Source organism: Podarcis vaucheri (genome assembly GCF_965113315.1).
Source record: "Podarcis vaucheri genome assembly, chromosome: 1".
NCBI classification, from domain to species: Eukaryota; Metazoa; Chordata; class Lepidosauria; order Squamata; family Lacertidae; genus Podarcis; species Podarcis vaucheri.
In genome coordinates, this window is record NC_138759.1 from 6299490 (window position 1) to 6324207 (window position 24718).

The following is a 24718-nucleotide window of genomic DNA, read 5'->3' on the forward strand; positions in this document are numbered from 1 at the left end:
TGCACTTCCCTCCTCCGGCCAGCAGGGGGCACCACAGAGACTCCACCTCTTCTGGCGGCCGCGGCGCATGTGTGAGGGCGGAGCTGCCGTCACGTGTCCCCTGCGAGGGGCGGGGGAGAGACTCGGGGCGACTTCTCCGACGGAGGGGGCGGGGCCCAACTCCGCGCCTGCTCGGTGGCGAAGGCAGCGGGGCAGCATCACGTGATCAGGCCCCTCCCCCTTTCCCTCACTTGCGACGCGAGAGCGAGGCTCGTTTCCGCTTCCGGCTGGCTAAGGAGGGCGTAGCGGTGGCCCGGAGAAAGAGAGAGCCAGAGCGAGGCTCATTTCCGCTTCCGGCTGCTTCAGGAAGGGCATTGAGGGAAGAGGCGGAGGAGAAGGAGAAGCGGCGGCGTCTTCCTCGACGCGCGCGCCCAGGTAGGCCCCGCCATGGGGGGGGGGGGAAAGGGGCCCGGCTGAGGCGAGGGGGGGCTGTGGGGAGGGGAGGGGCGCGCCTCGTGAAGGGGAAGGGGCGGCCCTCGTGGGAACGGAGGAGAGCGGCCCCCGGCAGCTCCAGCCTCCCTTCGCCCCTCGGGCTCCCCGGTCCCTTTGTTTATTTGCTTCAGGAAATCTGCGCCCCGCCTGGTCTTAGGGCCGAAAGCAACCTCAAAGCGGTTCCCAAAAAATTGAGACCAGAACGGCGAAATGTTACTACAGTGGTACCTCAGGTTACATACGCTTCAGGTTACAGACTCCGCTAACCCAGAAATAGTGCTTCAGGTTAAGAACTTTGCTTCAGGATGAGAACAGAAACCGTGTGGCAGCAGCGGGAGGCCCCATTAGCTAAAGTGGTGCTTCAGGTTCAGAACAGTTTCAGGTTAAGGACGGACCTCCGGAACGAATTAAGTACTTAACCTGAGGTACCACTGTATCATCATCATCATCATCATCAATGTTTCTTACGGCAAACAGCCAGTATACTAAATCCAGAATTTCTGACAATAAAAACGATCAGCATGGGATTTAACAATCAATATGCTATTTAAGTGGAATAATAAATAATAAGAATAAGAATAATACGAACATCAATGTTTCTTACAGCCAACAGCCAGCATACTAAAACCAGAATTTCAGCATAGTTCTTTACACAGACAGTAAAAACGATCAACATGGGATTTAACAGTCAATATGCTATTTAAGTGGAATAATACTAATATTATCATCAATGTTTATTGTGGCAAACAGCATAATAAAACCAGAGTTTCTGCATAGTTCTTCACATAGACAATAAAAACGACCAGCATGGGATTTAACAATATACTAATTAAGTGGAATAAAAATAATAATATTTAGTATTTATATCCTGCCAGTGGTTCCTGCACATAGAAAAACATAAAAAAACTTCAGACATCAAAAACTTCCCAATACAGAAATTGTGAAAGCCCCACTTTGACACAGACCAAAAGTTAAAATGCAAAAGCAGGTTAAAGTTGCCTCTGCTTTCCGAGCACCTGGGCAGGCTTGCCTAAACAGGAATGTTTTCGGTAGGAAGCTTCCCTCTGAATTCCTGTTGGCAGGGAGTTCCACAGGACTGGGCCCATGGTACTGAAGGGTCTGCTTTTTGTTGCCGTCAGGTGAGCCTCAACAACTTGGGGGGGTCAACAACACTCCTGATCTCAGCGGTAGAGCTGGAGTACAAGGGTTCAGGTTACCCATGGTCAGTTTTGCTCCCCAGTCAGTTGTCTCTCTCGTTTATTATTAGTGTTACTGCTACAGCTACATACCGTCCTGGAAAAGGTTTTGAGAAGGGCAACCAAAATAATCAGGGGGACATATATATATGTAGTTCCTTTTATTTAGTCTTGTTGAAGCCATTACAAAAGACAGATCAAGGGGGTGGAGCAATGCAAACCCCCCCCCCCCATTGGAAAGGTTGCTGCATTCGGTGCTTTTTCAGTTTAGAAGAAAGGTTGGACAATGTGTGTGTGATAGGAGCATACAAGATTATGCATGGTGTGGGAAAAGCAGATAGTGTGAAGTTTCCATTTTCATGGTATCAAAACTCTTTAGGAAACCTGAGGCAGCTGATTATTGGAAGCGTCAGGATAAAGTACAAGTGCTCATTCCTGCAAGAGGCAGTAAGAGGCCCCTTCTCAATGGCCCCTAAGCTATAATGGCTATGTTCTCACCCCAGTGTTGGAGGCAGTATGCCACTGAATACCATTTGCTTGGAATTGCAAGTGGGGGGGAGGTGTTGTTCCGTAAGCACCTGTTTAGCCTCTGAGAGAACAACTAGATGGACAGCTGGCTTGATCCAACAAGATACAGTGGTACCTCAGGTTACAGACGCTTCAGGTTACAGACTCCGCTAACCCAGAAATAGTACCTCGGGTTAAGAACTTTGCTTCAGGATGAGATCAGAAATCGCACAGCAGCAGTGGAAGGCCCCATTAGCTAAAGTGGTACTTCAGGTTAAGAATGGCCCTCCAGAACGAATTAAGTTCTTAACCCAAGGTATGACTGTATTGGGTTGGCGACTGTGAGAACAGGCTTCCTCCAGCAGGGTGGTCTTTTGTTCTTAAGGCTCGTGTTCTTAAAGACACTAGGTTGGGAAGCCTTGATTCCAACACAGGTGCTGGGGAAATAGAGTCGATAGGGGAAGAATATGTTGTTATTTTAACGACATGCAGTGTGGGGTGGCGGCTGGGAGAGTCCTGAACTGAGGACCAGGTAGTCCCCATGTACATATGCCTCAGGTACATCACCTTAACCTGTAGTAAGGGTGGGGGGGAGTTGGGGAAAGCCATGATACTTCTTTACCTTGCAGCCTTATGTAAGGATTAAGGAGGAAATACCTTTGAGCAATCTAAGCTCTGCATCAGTGGTTTATCAATCCATGAGTGCAGGCTGAAGTAAGCCATGGAAACCTAAGTGACCCGGCTGGGTGCTTATTGGAGTAAGGAAGAAGCCCTGCATATCCTTGGTGATAAATCCTTGAGGACCTAAATATAGGTCAATGATCGCACCCCTGGGGAGGAAGTAAAGGTGCATGGAAATCACCTGAAGCATCCCAAGCTACAGCTGACTGGTGTGTGGAAATTCCTGAATATCACCATTTGCCAGAAACCACAGCCCTGTCCCTGTGCTTGGAATGCCTGGCAAAGTTGCAGTGAGGGTGCCTGTCCATTGTTATGAGAGCAGATTGAAGAAAATTTATTTCTGGCCTGACTGTGCTGGCTGCCAGTTAGTTTCCGGGCCCAATTAAAAGTGCTGTTTATGGCCTATAAATCCTTAAACAGCTCAGGACCGCAATACAGTAAGCCCACAACTTAATGCAGATATAACTTGTGCACATTCAGCTTCACACATTTGGCACAAAACAAAGCAAAAACAAATTCAAAGGGGACAAGCATTTGTGGGAAAAAGACTTTGGCAATCTCAAGGACCACCTTTCCCCATATGAACTGACCCAGACCCTGTGATCATCATCACCTGAGGCCCATATTCATGTGCCCCTTCCACAAGAGGTCTGGAGGGCGGCAACACAATAAACGGGCCTTTTCTATGGTGGCTCCCCACTTGTGGAATTCTCTCTCTGGTGAGGCTTGCCTCGCACCTTCATTACTTATCTTTAGGTGCCAAATATTAACATTCCTCTTTTCCCAGGCCTTTGGCCTTTTAAACTGCTTAGTTTGTTATTTTGTTATGCATTTTTGTGTTTTTATACTGTAAACCATCCTGTGATCCTTGGATGAAAGGCAGTATATAAATTTAATTAATTAGTAGTAGTAGTGGTAGTTTCTATCTAGGAAAAAACCCAAACCGCTCTCATGCATCAAGACACTGATACAAAGTGTTGCTGGCAATTGTAAATGAGATGCTGTAGTTGTGGGGCTTGGAATTTAGCCATGTTTACTAGAAAGTAAATGCTAGTGAGTTCTGCTGCCAGAGGAGTGCGCCTAGAATTACAGCTGTGATACCATCACAGGTCTCCATGTCACTCTTCTCTCTAATACCTAAAGAATAGCTGTATTTTATGTATGAACAAACACTTTCTCTGCTGGCACACCCTTTAGTGTTTGTGTGTATAAAGATCAGGTATACCCTCTTGCTTTGCTGTTTGTTAACACACAAGCTTTATAAACTTCATGGAGACCCACGATCAATATTTGCACTCCTGTGGCAATCTAGAAAGCAAGCTGTCGCCGTACGTGTTAACGTACACTGTATGGATTGTGAATCCCTACTGCAACATTCAGTAGATGTCTAAAGTACCTCTCTGTTTCTGTAATGCTTTTCGTACTACAGCATTCTGCATCTCTAGGACCAAATCGGATGGGAAATGCTCCCCCCCCCTTCCATATCAAATCATGTGGGGGCCTCAGGTGTCTTCTATCACTTACTGAAGGGTTTTTTTTCGGGCGTAGGGTGTTCTGGCACGTCCAGAAATGGCTTATTCAAAAACAGTTTCCAGTTAAATGATTGTTTTTCCCTCCCTCCCATTCCCTAGGGCTCAGTATGTTTAAGCAATAATGCAGTATGTTGGTGCATTTCCTTATTTTTTTATTTGGGTTTGTGACATAATAATAATAATTTATCATTTATACCCCGCCCATCTGGCTGGGGTTCCCCATCATCATGGTTCTTACGTAAATAACTGACCACAGTTTTCCATTCTGCTAGGATGATTCCTTCCACCTAAGATTATTTTGTAGGGCAAGGTTTAATGAGGCACTTAAAAGCTGAAACTGCACTACCTCTGGAGATACTCGTTGATCACCAGTGCTGTTTTGCGTCTAGTGAAGTGGTGCCAAATGGTTGCCAACAATGAAACAATTTAAGCTAAGCCATGAGGGAATTGAGACAATTTAGCTCTGTGTTGTCTGCTGAGATTTCAGCAGCTAGACAATTTGCAGACAAGAAGAATAACAGGATTCCAGATACGCTATCGTTTGTTCATAGGTAGGTATGATTAGCTGTTGTGAAGAGGTCGGCTAGTTGGTCCTTTGAATGCATCAGAATCACGTTTCTTTTCCTTGGAAGCTTTTACTGCTGTTTCTAACAAACCACGGTTTAGCATTTTGTTCTAACCCAAGCAAACTGTGGGTTGTCTTGCTGAAACAGACAAACTTCAATCCTTGCTTTATGAACCTTACTTGTTTCAGTAAACCATACTTAAAATGAACTTCAAGGTTGGACTTACCACTAAACTGTGGCCAATTGAAAACGGAGGCAAAGGCTTTTGATCCCCTTATGGTCAGGGGAGGAAGGTCGTGTGAGAGCCTGAGACTTGTCCAGGTTCAATCCCATAATGATAAACCATAGTTTATCTTGACACTCTATGGGCTGAAGGATATGAGACAGTGATTCACCCTGCTCTGACCAAAGGATCAGATCAGCAAAGAAGATTCTTGGAATAGCATTAAACCAGAGCAGGTCAAAACTTGGTTGGGGTTGCTTCCTGGTCTGATCAACAAGAGAGCTTAGCTTGCTGTCGTCACCCTGTTCTCTCAGATTTCATTTGCCCCTGCCTTATTTGAGCACTTCCTCCAACCCACAAACATGTCCCTACCACAAAAGTATCCAGAAGTGCTGGGGAAGTTGTACAGCCAGGCTGAATTAGTTTCAGTCGCTTGCGTGCACTTGTTTTATAATCCAGTTTCACTGTTGCAGAATTCCTGGCTTCCCTTGGTGGGTGCGGCTGTGTAGCTAGTACCAAGGACCTTTGCATCTCTGTCATTCTGGTCATAGCTGTGCCAATCCAAGGCTTAGTCAGCAGCTGGCTTAAAGGTCTTGCCTCTCTCCTCCATTCCCCTTCCTCATTCATGGCATGGGTGTGGCAGCACAGAGGTCATCAAAGCCGGCAATTAGTGCTGAGAAGCTGTTCTATTTTTAGGCTTTGCCTGAGTGTTGATCAGGATGGGGAGGGAGGAATAACTCTTGGATACACTCCTGCTAGAGTAATTCAGTATTTCTGTTACTTTCCTGCTTCTCTTCTTGGAAACTAAGGGTTGCTGTTGTCTGACTAGACCCATTGGGATTAATGGACCTAAGTTTGCCTTGTCCACTGGCTCCAGTGGCTCTGCTTTGAGTAAGACCAACATTGCGTACAAATCCAGAAGAAAGAAATGTTACACACACATAAGCAAGTGTGAATAAGAACGGAGCCTTCTGCCAAGAGATCTGTCCCAGCCAATATTTGTATCTTGCACAAGTGCCTCTACTGCACTTAAGATATTAAGTGCATCAGGGACATGGGTGGCGCTGTGGTCTTAACCACTGAGCCTCCTGGGCTTGCCGATCGGAAGGTCGGCAGTTCGAATCCCTGCAACGGAGTGAGCTCCTGCTGCTCTGTCCCAGCTCCTGCCAACCTAGCAGTTCGAAAGCACGGCAGCGCAAGTAGATAAATAGGTACCGCTGTGGCGGGAAGGTAAACTGCATTTCCATGCACTCTGGTTTCCGTCACGGTGTTCCTTTGCTCCAGAAGCGGTTTAGTCCTGCTGACCGCATGACCTGGAAAGCTGTCTGCGGACAAACGTCGGCTCCCTTGGCCTGAAAACGAGATGAGCGCCACAACCCCATAGTCACCTTTGACAGGACGTAACTGTTAGAATTTCAGCTCCAGTCGTCCGAGCTGATATGGCTCATCTTCCTTTGAGCCCAGCAGAGCATTAAAACAACGATGTCCACAACAGAAGGATGAGGCAGGTATGGGCTACATTGCTATACTTTATTACTAAGCTATACAGAGAGCAAAGAAAAACACATCTCCTCTGTATGAGAGCAGAGAGCAACTGAACAAAAGAAACGAAAGAACAAAGGGAACAGGAAACCAGTAACATCACATCCCGTCTCCGTTTCCCGTGAGAATCCAACAGTATCTGGACTTTCTGGAATGTAAACAGTCCTGTGACTGCAAGGATCTGCTCAGTGAGAGAAACAGAAACTAACAGTAACTGTCCAGGGGTCCTTTACCTTTTTACCTATTAAGAGCATAGGCAAACTCTGGCCCTCCAGATGTTTGGAACTATACCCATCATCCCTGACCACTGGTCCTGTTAGCTAGGGATGATGAGAATTGTAGTCCCAAACATCTGGAGGGCCAGAGTTTGCCTATGCCTGATCAAGAAGATTCCTGCTGCGCCAGACTTAAGGGCATCCTGTTCTCACAGCGGCCAGCTGTATGCCCATGGGAAGCCCACGAGCAGGACCCGGGCACAACCGCAGTCCCCCTTACCTACATTTCCCGTGCAAGTGGTATTCCCAGGTAGACTGCCTCTGATATTATGGGTACTTGATATTGGTCCGGATGGGTTGTAGGATGTCCTGTGCGTCAGGGGATTCAGCGGGGCTCCTCTGTGTTCCCCCATTGGGTGGGGTGGGGTGGTTTTGCCACTCCTCTCTGGATCCCTCATTACCCCAGTTATGTTAGGATGACCAGAATGTGTGGGTCACATGGAAAATAGGAATATGCTAAATTTGGGGGGAGCATCTGCTCGTGCTCTTAACTGTAATTAAGGGTTCCTGAAGAACAACTACCTCCCATATGTACCCTCCTGGATCTTCTGTTCAGCATAATATATAAGGCATTGTTTTCAGGTTTGGCAACTGGGCCCAAGGCCTTGGAGTGCCTTCCCCAGGGAGGGCCAAATGACCCCACTGCCAGATGAAGACCCAGATCTCTAGGGAGGCTTTTGAGGGAAGCGGAATGGATGTAGGGTTCTTGTCTGTTCTTGTTTTCCCTGCTGATCTGCTGAACTTTCTGGATGCCTGTTGTGATTACTGATTCTGCTGTTGAAACTTAACTGTTTAGCTCATGGTTTGATTGTGCTTGTTGTACGTTTTCAACACTTCCTCGGGGGAAGAAATATGGGATAGATTTTTCTCAAGTTATTGTGCAGCATTTAAAGGGGTAAATGGCAGCGGCAGGTGCTCAGGAAGGGGGGTGGCAAAGGTTCTGAGGGTGGGAATAGTTTGTTGCAAATTGCAAGCATTCAATTATGCATTGCTCAATGTTAAATGGAACGCTGGCCCAATTGCTGATGTGCCGTCAGCAGATTTACTGACACCGTTGCGCCACTTGCCTTTAAAGGCAAAACATCTTGCTAAACACGCGTAGCACCAGCTACCTTGACCTGGAGAGTTTGTTCTTCTGGCGTGTTTATGTGTGTGTATTGTGATGGTTCCATTATTTTTCTTCTGTGATGCTCTTCCTGACTGGGGACTCAGTCCTTGTTCAGGGGTCTTAGTCAGAATCTTTTATCCTAGTGAAAAGGGATGTCTCCTAAGACTCAAATGAGCAGCAAGCGCTCACTTCAACTCATCGCTTGCACTAACATGGGGCCCTTTTCATTCACAGTGATACAGGGACCTTTTTATCCAGCAGAAATAGGCAGCAGCAGCTTTTATCTAGTGCAGTGATGGCTAAACTTGGCCTGCCAGCTATTTGGGGACTACAATTCCCATAATCCCTGACCACTGGTCCTGTTAACAAGGGATGATGGGAGTTGTAGTCCCAAAACAGCTGGAGGGTCAAGTCTGGCCATCACTGCATCTAGCAGGTCCAACCAATAAGATGATTTGTGGTTTTACAAGATGCTACCAATGTTGGGTGGGGTTGTTTTGATTTATACAAACGTATGTGACTTATTTCTTTCCCTTTTATGATATTGTGTATTAATGTTTTTAAATGTACCTCTGCTAACAAGTGACTAATAAGTCCCATTAATAATAATACTGACAATAGAAGAAATCCTAAAGGAAATAGACCAATTTGGGGAAATAGCAGGCTTCAAATTAAATAAAAGGAAAACAAAGATGATGGTAAAGAATATGGACCAAAGTGCAATAGAAATAATCCAAAACCAGTCACAGATACAGGCGGTTAAGAAAGTGAAATATCTGGGGATTTGGCTTACGCCTAAAAATATAGATCTATTCAAAAACAACTACGAGCCAGTGTGGAAAGAAATAAGAAAAGATCTGGAAGTATGGGGAGGACTGAGATTGTCCCTTTGGGGAATGATTAATATTATTAAGATGAACGTGCTACCGAGGGTACTATTTCTATTCCAGACTATTCCCATAATTAAGGGGAGCCGAACGTTTAAAGAATGGCAAAGAGTGCTATCAAGATTTATCTGGCAGGGCAAAAAACCTCGAATAAAATTCAAACTGTTGACAGACAGAAGGGAAAGGGGAGGGTTTGCTCTGCCGGACCTGAGACTATACTATGAGGCATCATGCCTCTGTTGGATAAAAGACTGGGCCAAATTAGAGAATAAGGAGCTACTCGACTTAGAGGGCTTCGACAACAGGTTCGGTTGGCATGCCTATTTATGGTGTGGCAAGAGGAAAACACACAAGGGGTTTGAAAACCATATTTTTAGAGGCCCACTTATCAAAATATGGGAAAGGTATAAAAATATCTTAGAACCTAAAATCCTGCATTGGCTCTCACCTCTTGAAGTGATGAGTGTTAAGAAAATTAATATGAGAAGTGACTGGGCAACATATGGCCAACTGTTAATGAAAGAAGATGGGAAATGGAAAGTAAAACCATATGAGCAAGTTAAGGAGCATGTGTATGACTGGCTACATCACTTTCAAGTTAGTGAGATGTTCAGAAAAGAGGCCAAAGACAGAGGGTATGCAGACAAAGACTCAAAATTTCAGACGGAAATTATAAATAATGAGGTGAAAACAATATCTAAAATGTATAAGATGTTGTTGGATTGGAATTTGGCAGATGAAGAAGTTAAGACAGTAATGATTCGATGGGCTAGTGATATAGGACATACTATACAATTTGAGGACTGGGAGAACTTATGGAAAGAAGGTCTGGATTTTACTGCGTGTATGACGGTGAAAGAGAACGTCATGAAGATGTTTTACAGGTGGTACATAACACCTGCGAAACTATCGAAAATGTACAAAGTAGACAGCAAATGTTGGAAATGTGAAAAGAAGGAGGGCTCCTTTTACCACATGTGGTGGGAGTGTGGGAGAGTGAGAGAATTCTGGGAAGAAGTTTATATCGAACTAAAGAAGGTGCTAAAGTATACGTTTATTAAAAAACCTGAAATCTTTCTGTTAGGGAACGAAATAAAAAAGAAAGACCATAAATTTGTTTATTACGCAGTCACAGCAGCAAGGATAGTTCTTGCCCAGAAGTGGGAAAAAAAGGAAATGCCAACAACAGAGGAGTGGAGATTGAAGTTATTAGACTACGCGGATTTAGATAGACTAACAGGGAAGATTAGACACCTAAGAGACCAAAAGTTCATCAAGGATTGGGGGAAATATGTAGACTATCTGGAATATATTAGTAAAGGTCAAATAACGTTAAGGGGATTCAGAGAAGCACTGTGAAAGACCAAGAGGTATTGTTTAAGGAAAATAGAGGAAGAGGAATGCGTAATGACAATACAAACCAGGCAATGTGTAATTTTGATTTTGACTATGGAAGATTTACGGGCGAGCTGAAGGAAGTCCAGAAAGAGATGACAATGTTAATTTGATAGGTAAAATTTTTTTATTGTGTATACTGTATATTTGTTTTGTGTTTTGTTGCTATTTTTCTTTTTTCTTATGCTTGCTGTTGTGGTCTTTTTTTCTTTCTTTTTTTTCTTCTTTTTGGAAAATCAATAAATATCTATATGAAAAAATAATAATAATAATACTGACGCTGATGGCACTGATACGGTGGCTGCGGGCAGTGACTCTCAAATACAGTCGTACCTTGGATCTCAAACTGCTTAGTTGCCAAACGTTTCAGCTGCTGAGCGATCGAAAACCGGAAGTGAGTGTTCTGGTTTTCGAATGATTTTCAGAAGCCAAATGTCCGGCACGGCTTCTGCAGCTCCTGAAGACAATTGGAAGTCGCGCCTTGGTTTTTGAACGGTTCCGGAAGTCGAACAGACTCCTGGAACTCATTCTTTTTGGCAACCAAGGTTCGAATGTAGTGGTTTGTAGGAACCCAGTTGATGGTGAAGGTGGCTGAGCATGCAAAGGCTTAATGATGTGCAGTTCAAGAACTCTCATTTGTGCCCCAGAATGTGCTTCATCTAAATTACATGCCTGCTGTAGTCTGAAATTCTGTATTAAACCAATCTCATTTATTTCTTTTACAGGAAAATGTCAGCTGCTGACGACTTCTCGGTAAGTCTTCCAACTTGGCTACTTTCTAAGTTGCAACCAGAGTGGCGTTGATTTAAATCACTAGTCAGTAAGACTTGATTTAAATCATTTTTTTACAGAAATCCTCATTATTGCTGGTATAATCTTAATATTTACAACCATATGAAGGTTTCATTTTTTGGAATAATAAATTTTCAGAGTAGTTTTAACAGTTTTATCAAAAATTACTGATTTGGTTATACTATTAGAAATACATAGACAGATAATTATGAAATTATTGTGATGTTAACTATATTTGGACAACTTTTCTGCTGTATATTTAAATAACAATTTACTTAACTGAAACATTAACAGTATAGCATATGCATCCATGTTTGTTAACTGATGTGGTTAAACGGGGTTTTTTATATAAAAAAACTTAAACTGAGTTTTGGGCACACATGAAAAACTTAAAACAAATCCTTATTTCCTGATGAATAACCTTTGGACTATAATGTAACTTAGTTAGAAAACTATCTTTAGAAAGATTTCCTCCCCCAAAAAGCATTTTATTTTAAAAATCCAATTTAAATTTTAAAAAATCATATTTTTTATTTTATTTTTTAAAATCAATGATTTTTATCCACCCTGGTTGCAACCAATGTGCGATTGCATCGAGACCAATTCCGATGTTTGAACGGATGATGGTGTGTATTCCAATGCAAACCCAAGAGCTGAATTTTTTATGGGGAAAGAAGCACATTAAGTTGCCATAGCTTTTTACACTGACCCTTGAATGTTACTGTTGAACTGCTTCATTTTGTTAATGCAGTTAACCTCCCCCATCCCACATAATGTTAGTGGTTAATCTCTGCCCACTGGGACTATAACTGCGTTGTTGGGCAGGAGAGGTTGAGATTGTCCATCTGACAAGCGTGTGGTTGGAGCCCTGATAAGAGGAGGCAGAAGGTTTAAGAGAAAGCTTTTCCGAAGAAGGGAAGGCAGGGCCTAAACCATGAAGACATCTTGATAAATTGCAAGGCAGAGGCGACGTCAGCGTGGAACAAATGTGGAATGGAGGGAGGGAGAGAATAGGCAGGCAACCATGGACTGGAAATGGCCTGAACAATTGTGACCCACCAGTAAGCTATGTGGGTTTGCAGAAAAATTCCCAGTGCCCCAAATCAACAGAGACCGGACTAAGTGCAATTGTCTTACTTATAACAACACTTTTTAAGGTATAATGAAAAACCTCACCCTCCCACAATATATAAGGGTCTGGTGAGTTCTGTTTCAGTGTATCTGAAGAAGGGTACATGCACACAAAAGCTTATACCAAGAACAAACTGAGTTGGTCTCTTAGGTGCTACTGGACAATTTTTTTATATATTTCAACACTTTTAAAAAGTGGTTTGTTAAAATCTCCATGCTGTATAAATAGTTTTTTCCCCCTTAATATCGAACAGTGTTTGAGCTGATGTGCTTACCTGGGGGAAATTTGAGAAAGGCACACTTAACCCGGCAAGTTCACATGTTAACTTGGAAGTGGTTTTACTTGGGATACTTCAGAGTTGACCATTGATCGCCTTAACCTTCTTTAAAGAACAGTAAAGCGGAGGTGCTGAAATCTTGGTGGGTCACAGCGAGAAGCTGGCCGCCCCAGAGTCGGGTCAGGACTCACCGGTAGAGAATTTGCTGTGGAAAGGCACAGTGAGTTCCCCCATGTCTTGAATCTGGTGTCCTTCGATGGTGGGATGAGCAAAGAAGGTATCAAAGCAGTCTAGAGAGAGATGAGAGGTTGTTCGTATGTGACTGATGCCAGAGATGGTGGTGGTGGTGGTGATGATGATAAAGCGTAGGCTCCTCTGGTGGAGTAGCAACAGTGGTGGAGTCTCACCCCGTGTTTCGTTTTCCTAGCTGGCGGATGCTCTCCCAGACACGTCTCCTGCCAAGAACGCCTCCTTGGGCAACACGAAACCTGCTCAGCAGCCCGGCCAGCCTCCCCAAGCCTGGCCCACATCCAACCCCTGGAACAACCCGCCAAGTGCTCCCCCCGCGGCAATGTCGGGGCTGCCTCCCAGCACGTCCACCTCCAACGTCCCTTTTGGACCCCCTCCCACGGGAATGTACCCTTCCCTCCCCCCCGGAGCTCCTGCCCCCTTCCCGCCTCCTGGCTCAGCTTGCCCCCCTCCTGGCACCCCTTACCCGCCCCCAGGCCCTGCCCCACCCGGCCAGTACCCTCCTCCAAACATGTCCTTCCCAGAACTCCCCAGGCCCTACGGGGGCCCAGCAGAGCCGGCTGCGCCCCCTGCTGCCGCCGTTGGGCCGTGGGGGTCCATGTCTGCCGGAGGAGGATGGGGACCCGCCGTGGGGGGCCAGTACCCTGCGCCTAGTGTGCCGTACCCACCCCCGGGGCCGTATTCCACTCCCACCCAGGCACCGGGGGCCGCTCCTACAGTGCCGTGGGGCGCCGTCCCCCCCGGACCATGGGGGCCTTCGCCACCAGCCCCATTTCCCCCGCCCACAGGGTCCTATCCGGCTCCAGGACTGTACCCAACGCCGCCGAATCCTTACCAAGTGCCACCTGCGCCCGCTGGAGCTCCGTCCATGCCAGGGGGCCTTCATGTGAGTACAGCAAGCTGCTGCTTCTTCTCCTAACAGTCCCTTCATTTGCAGCTCAGCTTTAGAAATGTCCTCCCCCAATTGCTGTGCTTCTTCAGAGGCAGCTGCTGAATTGCAGCTTTTAATTTGATAAGTTTTATTTTTCCTTATTCTTTTTATTTGGGGTTTTTATTTATTTATTAGATTGATATACCATCCCTTCATCAAAAGATCTCGGGGGCGGTTCACAAGATAAAAATACAAGATAAAAGCTCAAATTGTTAGAACAGAAACATCCCCATTGTAGCCAGCAGTGGGCAGCAACCTGCTGTTGGGGGTGGGAAATAGCCAAGGATACATTGATAAGTGCAGATCATAGCCTCTTCTGCCCATTTCAGTGAGTCACGTTTAGGGCCCTCATGCTTCAGGGGGGGAAACCTATTGGTGAGTGACAATGGTCTAAAAAACAGGGAATCTCTAGGCATGGCTTCTGCTGGTCAGAGGGTGTGATTTCCGTATGCAACACTAATCCTATCCCCATAGCATGTTCTGTAGTCACTGCAAGAACAGCCCTGGTAGCATCATTTTTTAAAAAGAAAAGAATCTGCTGCCTGTCTAACACTGTCCTTTTCCCCATGCAGATAATAAACTGGCTTCAGTCGCACACAAAAGGCTCAGATATAGATTTATATCTGTTGAGAGAAACGCGCGTTTAATGGTGTTGCACATTTGTCAACCCCTCAACCCTTCGTCTGGCTCCTGGAGCAAACCCTCTGTAGTTTGATCTTGGATCTGCAGAATTTGACCTCTCTCTCTCTCTTTTTATTCTTTTCCCCAGCCTTACCGTTGAACTTGTGCCGGGCTGATGAAGTGCAGTCTCCTCACCTACAACTGCTATTTACAAGAGAAGTTAAAACATTCGTTTTCTGTAACCTTTTGGAGTCTCAAAAGAGCTCGCTCGCCTTCTGCCTGCTCATCTGAGGCACGGAGGAGGACTCTGCGTAAGCTGGACTCTGCTCAAATGCTGAAGTAACCTTTTTGTTTGTCAGTGAATTAGGATAAAACATGCCCCAGCTGCCCGATCCTTGCTTGGGAGGTGAGGACCCCACCTTGGAATATGCGGCTGTTTGCCCAGAGAGTTAGGACTGCTCCAGAATAGTCCAGGAATTTGATGGAAGGCCTGGACCCATTGCTGGACTTGTGTCTGTGTGTTCAGGTTATTCAAGTCAATTCAATAAACTCTGTGTATTCTGGAGAAATTCTTGGACAGATGGGCCAGACACATTACAAGTCACTCATCAAACTGAAAAGAAGCAAACCATGTTAATCTGGAGGCAGTTCTCCACATCACATTCAATTTATCTTAGCCATGTTCTGGGAGATAGTTGGCAGAGATTTAGATCTGACACTTGATGTCTAGCCTCCAGGCAACATCGTTGCACCGCCCAATTTAGGTGTTCAGGCAGTTCGGATAGATCATTCTGAGGGGCTAGTCTGCCAGCCGAATTAGACTTCACTGTTTTCATTAAGAGAATGGATTTTCCCTCTGAGATGGTCCATATATTAAATCTAAGACTAGAACTGCCATTGGGTTGACTGATGAGCCGTGATAACTTTTGGGTTGTTTTTGTCCTTCAGATGGAATTAAAATGTTTATTGTAGGGAGGAGGCAGGAATCCGAACAGAATAATCCTCTTCTTGCTTAGTGGCTCCAGAATCCATGGTCCTTGCATAACCGCTGCCCTCACTTGGGAACCGATGGTGTCTATTATCAGAACTCCACAAAGCGCAGTTGCACCTTCACTTGAGTGCTGTCGTCTTATTCCCAAATCAGATGGCAGAGTCTAATATCGGATTAAATAGGAAGGTCGTTCTGCCGTGGGGCGTGTCTCCTGAAGTCTGTTCTCAGGCCGTCTTGGTTCAACAAAGTAAATTGCGTATAGCCAACACCGGGCAGTACTTGCAGCAGCAGTTTTAACTTGCCTGTGTGTGTACTTTCCCCTTCCATTCTGGTTTCTCAGACTTCGTCTCTAGGCTCAAGTAAACCTCTCCTTCAGACAGCCCCTGTAGGGATGGCACCATGCGCTCATCTGGTTGCTGTTGGCGTCAGCAGTGTTGCAGGACAGGACAGCCTTGCCAGTAAACCCACAGTTTAGTTGCCTGCAAAACCAGCTGTGTTGTCTGTTTGACAAACCTCTGTCTGCTCATCCAAAGGATTCATAGGCAAGTGACCATTTAGAAGCCATCTGTGGGAAATGGCTCTGCAGGAGGGCACCCTGTTGCTCATCGGTGTCTCACCCCTGAGAATTGCAAGCCTGGGTAGAGTAGAGATGAGATGTTCTTCTCTAGCGGCTGCAAAAAAAAATACTGGTTAATCATGGCAGGACTAGGTTTCCCTTTGGGTTCCTTCCGACTCTACGATTCTGTGCTGTGGAGTGGACATGGAACAGGGAGTTTAAACAAACAAAATTTTAAAAATCTGCATGTGTGGAATGGAGGGGCCTTTCCAGTCTGTGCTTGTGTAAGTTTGTGGCAAGCGTTTATTTCCCCTTGGCTGCATGCCTTCCTTCCATCTTGCACTTCTCTGATGGGGATATTGCACCCTCCCAGAAATTCAGAGCCTAGTATTTTCTTGGTTGTGGGGAAGGGAGAATGCATTTCCCCCCTGGCTAGCACATTCATTGTTGTTGTGATTTGCTCGGTGGTATGTGACTTGGCAACACCCGCAACTATTGGATATTGTTCAGTGTGGTAATTGAGGTTAGTGACCGGGGACAATTCCCCTCTCCATCCCCAACTCCACCAGCTTTGTCAAGAACTCCAAGCCTAATAAACCCTGAAGTAAAAGTCCTGCTAACCTTTCAAAAAAAAAAAGAAAGAAGCAACCTTTGGTTTTATGTTCTAATATGGCTCTTTGAAGTCTGTGAGCTGTGCTGCTTCTGTGCTAGAAATCCCCTCCCTGCATGCACATTCAGCAAAGTTATTTGTTCTCCTGTTTGGGTGGGATGCATTATTGGCACTGAACAGGGACTTGCCAAAGTATGCAAAAGCTAAAATGAAGCGTGGGCATGCGTTGACCTGTGGAAAGGCCCCAGAATCACCGTTTAGCACTTGGGAGTCGTTTACCGTATTTGCCATTCCGTTTTGGACAGGGCAGGAGTGGTTTGTTCCAGGTCCGAAGCGTGCGATCTTCTGAGGTGTGCAGGAGAGAAATGCAAATGTACCTTCCATAGACCAGCTTAAGACGATCCACGTGTATGTCTTCTGTGTGCTTTTTTTTCTTAAAAAAAAAAAAAAAAAAAACTCTTGGAAATAACGAACGATAAAGGAGTTTTTCACAAGGCTGGAGCAGACCAGTGGTCGTGCCGAACCTCAAGCTCATAGGACAGACTTTTCCAAAGGTGCGTTCAGTGCCTCCACCCTGAGGCCGTCCTTCTGTAGAGACTGCAGGATTTGTAGTGCCCCTGGAGAGGATGAGGAGAGAGACCGTAGACCTGGCTAAGAGCACATCACATCGTCTGTGAATTCAGCTGTAACCCGCTTGGCTGAAGCTCCTGCAAAAGTAGGTGCTAAGATCCCACGAGAAACTGTAAGGGCCTTCAAGTCTCGTCCAGCCTCCCTTCTGTTCCTATTGATCATGCACATGCAAAAGTGTTGGGGAGGCAGTGGAGTCACAAAGTGTGCGTCCTGTCCCCGGCCAGCAGCCAGTGCAAACAAGCGGTGGTATCTCTCAGCCAGGACAAGGGGGCGGGTTTTGGCTATACACTGTTTTCACCTTGTGTGTTGGCTTTGGAACCTAAACCCCGCGTAAGATGCGGCTCTGCTGCACCATGCAGGTTTACTCAGAAGTAGGCCCCACTGAGCATGACGGGACTTACTCCCAGGTAAGTGGATATATGATTGCAGTCACTGGACTAAGCAGCTTGGACAGAAAGGCTGGCCGGCCGCTGCTTCATCTGTTCCAAATTAAGACGATGAAACCTGAATTCAGGGCTCTGCAGATTTATTAAACCTCTGCCCAGATGCCATGCCGAGAGAGAGCCTGGATTCTGTGCGGAAGTTTGTGCAGGGCACCACCCGTAACCATTCACTACTTTGGCACAATTCTGGGGTGCTAGGAAGCGGCAGGAGCAGAGGGCCAGGCAGGTTGCGGAAACCCCAGTCAGCGACAAACACACCCTTGGGAGATCTGCCGCAGTTTCTGATTCCTGTGTCCGGATTTCCACATTCTCTTCCTTTTTCACTTCCCTCAGAAACGCTGCCCAAACGCAGCAGCAACTAAATAGGAGTCAGTCGACAGATGCATTGCTCTGGTTCATCCTTCCCACAGCCAGGCGCCTGTCGGATGTTTTGAACTGCCAACTCCTGTCACCTGGGTGGGCCTTGATGGGAGCTGGCAGGCCTAAACATCTGGAAGGCTGTGGAGAAGGATGCTCTGGTGACACCGTTTGGATAAAAGGGATCATGCGTTGCTGATTGGCATCTGTCCGTCTCAGGAGACGATGGAAAAGTGCACCTTCAGAGACCGATATAGGAGAGAGATGTTTTGTTGCAGCTGGGGCAGATGAGGGTGTCCGGTTGTGCCACTGCAGGTGCACATGGCGTATCTTCTCTCTCTGCTCCCTCCCAGTGTGCATATGTGGAAAAATATATATATATATATATATATATATATATATATATATATATATAATTTGCTTTCGTAGATTTTCACGGGTACAGGAATGCAGGTTTTGGTGTCTTCGGGACTCTTACACGGGAAGACACCCGAAGACACCAAAACCTGCATATATATATATATATATATGCAGGTTTTGGTGTCTTCGGGTGTCTTCCCGTGTAAGAGTCGGGGTGTCTGTGCGACGTTTCGACGAGGTCTCACTCGTCATCTTCAGGCTGGTGCTTTCGGCTTCTTGTTACTGGAACAGAGCAGAGTCTGGTGTTTGAGTTCCTATAAATACTGTTGAGGGGTGTGGTGTATAGCCTCCAACGTTCTGGGTAGAGAGGAAGTTCCTAGATTAGTGTGCCTTTTCTTCTTTTGTTCCTTAATTACTTGAGGGATGTCTTGGGTGATTTCATGAGTGATATTCTGAATATCACTGGGTGGGTCATTAATTACTTGAGGGATATCTTGGGTGATTTCATGAGTGATATTCTGAATATCACTGGGTGGGTCATTAAGTGTAGATTAGTTGCTAAAGCTCTCGTGTCTTGACCTCTTGAGCTTGTGAAGAGTTTTTCTGAGAAGATGGCTGTGCTGCATTTAGTTGTGCTCTGGCTTGGCTTCGTGTATAGGGGCGAGCTATGGTTTTGTGCCTTGTGCCAGCCAGATCTGTGTAGGGATTGCAGGGGGGTGCAGCATCCGGAGGTGCCACTATAGTTTGGTTGCTGGATGGAGTCTGTAATATGTCTGTGGAGAGGGTCTGGGTTTGGGAACTTCTAATCTAGAACACTAATCTAGGAACTTCCTCTCTACCCAGAACGTTGGAGGCTATACACCACACCCCTCAACAGTATTTATAGGAACTCAAACACCAGACTCTGCTCTGTTCCAGTAACAAGAAGCCGAAAGCACCAGCCTGAAGATGACGAGTGAGACCTCGTCGAAACGTCGCACAGACACCCCGACTCTTACACGGGAAGACACCCGAAGACACCAAAACCTGCATTCCTATACCCGTGAAAATCTACGAAAGCAAATATATATATATATATATATATATATATATATATATATATATATATATATATATATATAAAAATCAAAGTTTCTCTTCTGGGTATATATGGAAAAAGTCACAGCAGTATATGCAAGGGAGATGGAAGTCCTGTGAATTAAAGTGCATTTTGCATCTTTGTGCTTGGCTCCTCCAGGAAACATTTTCCAAAAATAACAAATAAAAATCCAAAATGGGCCAGACTTGATTATGGACAAAGCACCCTTCCTGGGGATTCACGATCTCTGCTTATTATCCCTTGATGTTACTTGGACCGCTCCCACCCACCCCACCCCCGGTCATGAGACCACCCTTTCTCATCCCAGGCAATTGTTCGATGCTGTGTAGTAAAACTTTTTAATCATTCTGTCCAGAGTGTGAGCAATTTCTAGCCCAATTGATGCTTGTTATGCAATGGAATTTGTATTGATCTGTACTTTGTGAGTTGGGGTTTTGTTTTGTTTTTTGAGGGGGGGAAACTGCTGAGAAATTTGGGGTTGGGTTTTTTTTGGCTCGTGCTTCTGGGGTGGATATTTAACTGCATTTGTTTACAATATGGAATTATTAAGCAATCACACTTCTGAAGCATAGACCATATCACCTGCTGCTGTATTATTATTTTTCTTTCTAGATGATAAATTTGTTGTATGATGGTAGTGAAGAGGCTTTAAATACAGGATTTGATATTTTTTGAAAATGCTGTCATTTTTTGTATACAATTGGACATTAAACGTATTTTCAAGATGACGGTGTTCAGAGTGCTTAGAAAGGCTTTTGTCTTAGGTGATGAAAGCTTCCTCCCACCTCGCTATATGACAATAATCCAGTACCCTATCTTAAGAACATAAGAGCCTGCAGGATCATGCTAGTAGCCCATCCAGTCCAGAATTCTGCTCTCACAGCCGCCAGCAACTGGTACAGTCGTGCCTTGGAAGTCAAACGCCTTGCAAGACGAACGTTTTGGCTCCCAAATGCCGCAAACCTGGAAGTGAGTCTTCCGGTTTGCACACGTTCTTTGGAACCCAAACGCCCGTCACTGCTTCCGATTGGCTGCAGGAGCTTACTGCAGCCAATCGGGAGCCGCACCTTGGTTCCTGAACGGTTTGGAAGTCAAACGGACTTCCGGAACAGATTCTGTTAGTCTTCTGAGTTGCGACTGTATTCAGAAGCATTTATGCCTCCCAAGAGTTTTAAAGTGGTCCTTTATCTCTGGTCACTTCTGTGAACACACAACCTGACTGTCTGTCTCTGTTGCATCCCAAAAGCAAGGAAGGATTGGACTCTGATTAATAGAATACACACAAGACTTAACCAGCAAGACTCTGGGAGGAGATATCATAGAATCATAGAGTTGGAAGAGACCACAAGGGCCATCGAGTCCAACCCCCTGCCAAGCAGGAAACACCATCAGAGCACTCCTGACATATGGTTGTCAAGCCTCTGCTTAAAGACCTCCAAAGTAGGAGACTCCACCACACTCCTTGGCAGCAAATTCCACTGTCAAACAGCTCTTACTGTCAGGAAGTTCTTCCTAATGTTTAGGTGGAATCTTCTTTCTTGTAGTTTGGATCCATTGCTCCGTGTCCGCTTCTCTGGAGCAGCAGAAAACAACCTTTCTCCCTCCTCTATGTGACATCCTTTTATATATTTGAACATGGCTATCATATCACCCCTTAACCTCCTCTTCTCCAGGCTAAACATGCCCAGCTCCCTTAGCCGTTCCTCATAAGGCATCGTTTCCAGGCCTTTGACCATTTTGGTTGCCCTCCTCTGGACACGTTCCAGTTTGTCAGTGTCCTTTTTTGAGCTGTGGTGCCCAGACCTGGACACAGCACTCCAGGTGAGGTCTGACCAGAGCAGAATACAGTGGCACTATTACTTCCCTTGATCTAGATGCTATACTCCTATTGATGCAAGGCACCAATTCCTCCCGCACAGGCCAGTCCTTCGTATAATGCTGAGCACGGTCCCTACTATCCCACATGCACAGAAAACATGGGTACTTGGTGAAGCCAGACTGTTGTCCCAACAAAAAGTTCACCATCTTCAGGTCAACACAAATAAACCACTTCTGCTGATCATAACGAATTTTCTCCAGCACATACTTCACCCCTTCATAGTTCTCCTTCAGTGTAGTCGAGTGAGCCCGGGGTTTTGATCCCCCAACTTGTATGCTTTGCAGCACCAATTTATGGAAGATTTTGAGGTTTTATGACTTCAAACTGATCCCTTTTCGACATAATCACCCAGAACTATCGAACCTGAAGACTTCTTGTCATTAAAATAATCATTTCCAAACAAAACAATTATTCGACATGGCATTTTACGCCCACCAACTTCTTCTAAGATGCTCCACACAAACGTACATGTGAACAAAAATGTAAAAAAACGACATGTGGCCATAACTCAAAAACTTGACCTGATTGAGCAAAACCAATGTGATTTTTGGATTCAGCGCATCGGATTCGCCCTAAATCAGCTGAAAAAACGCAGACAACAAATTTGTTGTTGACCAGTGTTATTAACAAACTACATCAAAGCTACCTTCTGTCTTTATGACCCAGGTTGCCTGGGAGAAGCAACCAGTCTGTGTTTTCGAATGCTTATACGTGCCTGTCAGGTGTAGAGAAAGCAAATTGCAGAGGTGCAGAGGTTTGTGGGATTCGATCAGAAATGATTGTCAATGAATCAAACCCAGTCAACGCAACGCTTTCATCGCGGACACAATGGCTTGCTCCATATTTCATTAATTCCTCATAGCAACAACAAAAAAAGCTGCAAAAACAAAAATGCAAAATAAATAGCAAAAACAGACAGACCTCAGTGTAACACTCAAAATGGAAGTATGGCACTCAAAACAGGGCATATTCAGCTTCTGAAAAAAAAGTTAGCAAACTGGAACACTTCCGGGTTTGCAGTGTTTGGGTTCCAAGGTGTTTGAGTACCAAGGTGTTTGAGAACCAAGGTACCACTGTATCAATTTAAACTGTCGTTTCCTTCTTCAACCAGGAGAGGGCGCAAGGACCACTGTCTTTAAGCACAGACCTGCAACCCTGGCATTTTGGGAAACACTTCATTTTCTTGCAAGATGGTTACTCCTATCCTTAGGCTGGATTTGCACATGCAGCAGGAGGATAGGTAGAATAGCCTTTACATCTATCCCAGCCAACCCCCCTGCAGTGCAGAAATCTCAGCCAAAGCATCCATGACAGATGGCCACCCAACCTCTACTTAAAAACCCCCAAGGAAGGAGAGACCAGAACCTTCTGATGGAGTCCATTTCTGTGCCTCCACCTTCCCTGCCTGGACCTAAAGTGGAACATTGCACTCTGCTGCTTCATTTGGCTACAGACTTATCAATGATAATAATATAATAATTTATTATTTATACCCCGTCCATCTGGCTGGGTTTCCCCAGCAACTCTGGGCGGCTGCCAACAAAATATTAAAATACATTAGTCTGTTAAACATTAAAAGCTTCCCTAAATAGGGCTGCCTTTAGATGTCTTCTAAAAGTCTGCTAGTTGTTTATCTCTTTGACATCTGGTGGGAGGGCGTTCCACAGGGCGGGTGCCACCACCGAGAGGCCCTCTGCCTGGTTCCTTGTAACCTCACTTCTCGCAATGAGGGAACCGCCGGAAGGCTCTCAGCGCTGGACCTCAGTGTCCGGGCTGAATGATGGGGGTGGAGACGCTCCTTCAGGTATACTGGACTGAGACTGTTTAGGGCTTTAAAGGTCAGCACCAACTCTTTGAATTGTGCTTGGAAACATAAAGGTAAAGGTACCCCTGACCATTAGGTCCAGTCGCGGACGACTCGGGTTGCTTGCTCATCTCGCTCTATAGGCTGAGGCACCCGGCGTTTGTCTGCAGACAGCTTTTGGGTCATATGGCCAGCATGATTAAGTCGCTTCTGGCAAACCAGAGCAGCGCATGGAAACACCGTTTACCTTCCTGTCGGAGCAGTACCTATTTACTTGCACCTGACGTGCTTTCAAACTGCTATGTGGGCAGGAGCTGGGACCGAACAAGGGGAGCTCACCCCGTCGCGGGGATTTGAACTGCCGACCTTCTGATCGGCAAGCCCTAGGCTCTGTGGTTTAGCCCACAGCGCCACCCACGTCCCACTTGGAAATGTACTTGGAGCCAATGTAGATCTTTCAAGACCGGTGTTATGTGGTCTTGGCGACCGCTCCCGGTCACCAGTCTAGCTGCCACATTCTGGATTAGTTGTAGTTTCCGGGTCACCTTCAAAGGTAGTCCCACATAGAGCGCATTGCAGTAGTCCAAGCGAGAGATAACCAGAGCATGCACCACTCTGGCAAGACAGTCTGCGGGCAGGTAGGGTCTTAGCCTGCGTACCAGGTGGAGCTGGTAGACAGCCGCCCTAGATACAGAGTTGACCTGCGCCTCCATGGACAGCTGTGAGTCCAAAATGACTCCCAGGCTGCGCACCTAGTCCTTCAGGGGCACAGTTACCCCATTCAGGACCAGGGAGTCCTCCACACCTGCCCGCCTCCTGTCCCCCAAAAACAGATAAGAGCTGTGGTCAGGATCTGGGTGTTTTTATTCCTCCTGTGTTTTGGGGGACAGTGTAGGTATGATCGGTTCTTGCTTACAGGGCAAGAGAAGCAACATTGGCTCAAAGCGCAACCAAGAATATTAAGCTGCAAGCAGAGCTGCTTATTTCGTGCTGTTCCCAACGAGAGGCCCATGGAGTCACAAATGCACTTTAAACCACTTCCAGAGCTGTTTTGTGGGGCGCAGCTAAGGAACTCTGGCAAGGGATTCCTGCGGCTTGCCTTCTAAAACCTCATTTCCAAAAATGGGATCTCAGAAACATGTCTCTTGTTAACATGAACCCACGATTTGCATGCAACAAGGGGGGGGGGTGCCTTGGGTGAAAAACAGACCTCTGGTTCCTTGAGGGCTATTGGGACGCAGAAATAGTAAAAGCCAACACTTCTGCCTCAGGTGATATGCTTAACACACCTTGCACAATCTCCCAATTGCAACCTTTGCCAATCTTGGCTCTCTTGTCTAGATGATGTTGGGACAACAATTTTCATCATCCCTGACCATTGGCTAAGCTGCCTGCGGATAAAAACAGTTAAAAGCAGCTACATTAAAAAATTAAATTAAAATCAGCGATAAACTAAAAACACAACAACATGCAAGATTTCTGCATGGGCTTGTCTATGCAGAAATCTTCCTAGTAGGTGTTGCAAAAAATGCTGTGAAGGTTTCTTCCTGATAATAATAATAATAATAATAATAATAATAATAATAATAATAATTTATTATTTA

General features: G+C 45.7%; 1 protein-coding gene and 1 long non-coding RNA gene across 2 annotated transcripts in view; both read left to right on the forward strand.

Annotated features, from left to right (window-relative positions):
• The window catches only part of LOC309531109, a 157119-nt gene extending 140150 nt beyond the window's left edge, over positions 1 to 16969 (forward strand). The window contains exon 2 of the long non-coding RNA XR_014219085.1: positions 16904 to 16969. This is a non-coding gene — a long non-coding RNA (uncharacterized lncRNA). The remainder of the gene's footprint in view (positions 1 to 16903) is intronic.
• Positions 293 to 16969, forward strand: MAPK1IP1L (mitogen-activated protein kinase 1 interacting protein 1 like). The gene is made up of 4 exons (XM_082219797.1): positions 293 to 414; positions 11109 to 11136; positions 13012 to 13719; positions 14534 to 16969. The coding sequence occupies exons 2-4, from the start codon at positions 11113 to 11115 to the stop codon at positions 14543 to 14545; spliced, it is 744 nt and encodes a 247-aa protein (XP_082075923.1). The 5' UTR covers positions 293 to 414; positions 11109 to 11112; the 3' UTR covers positions 14546 to 16969.
• Positions 16970 to 24718: the final 7749 nt, after the last annotated feature.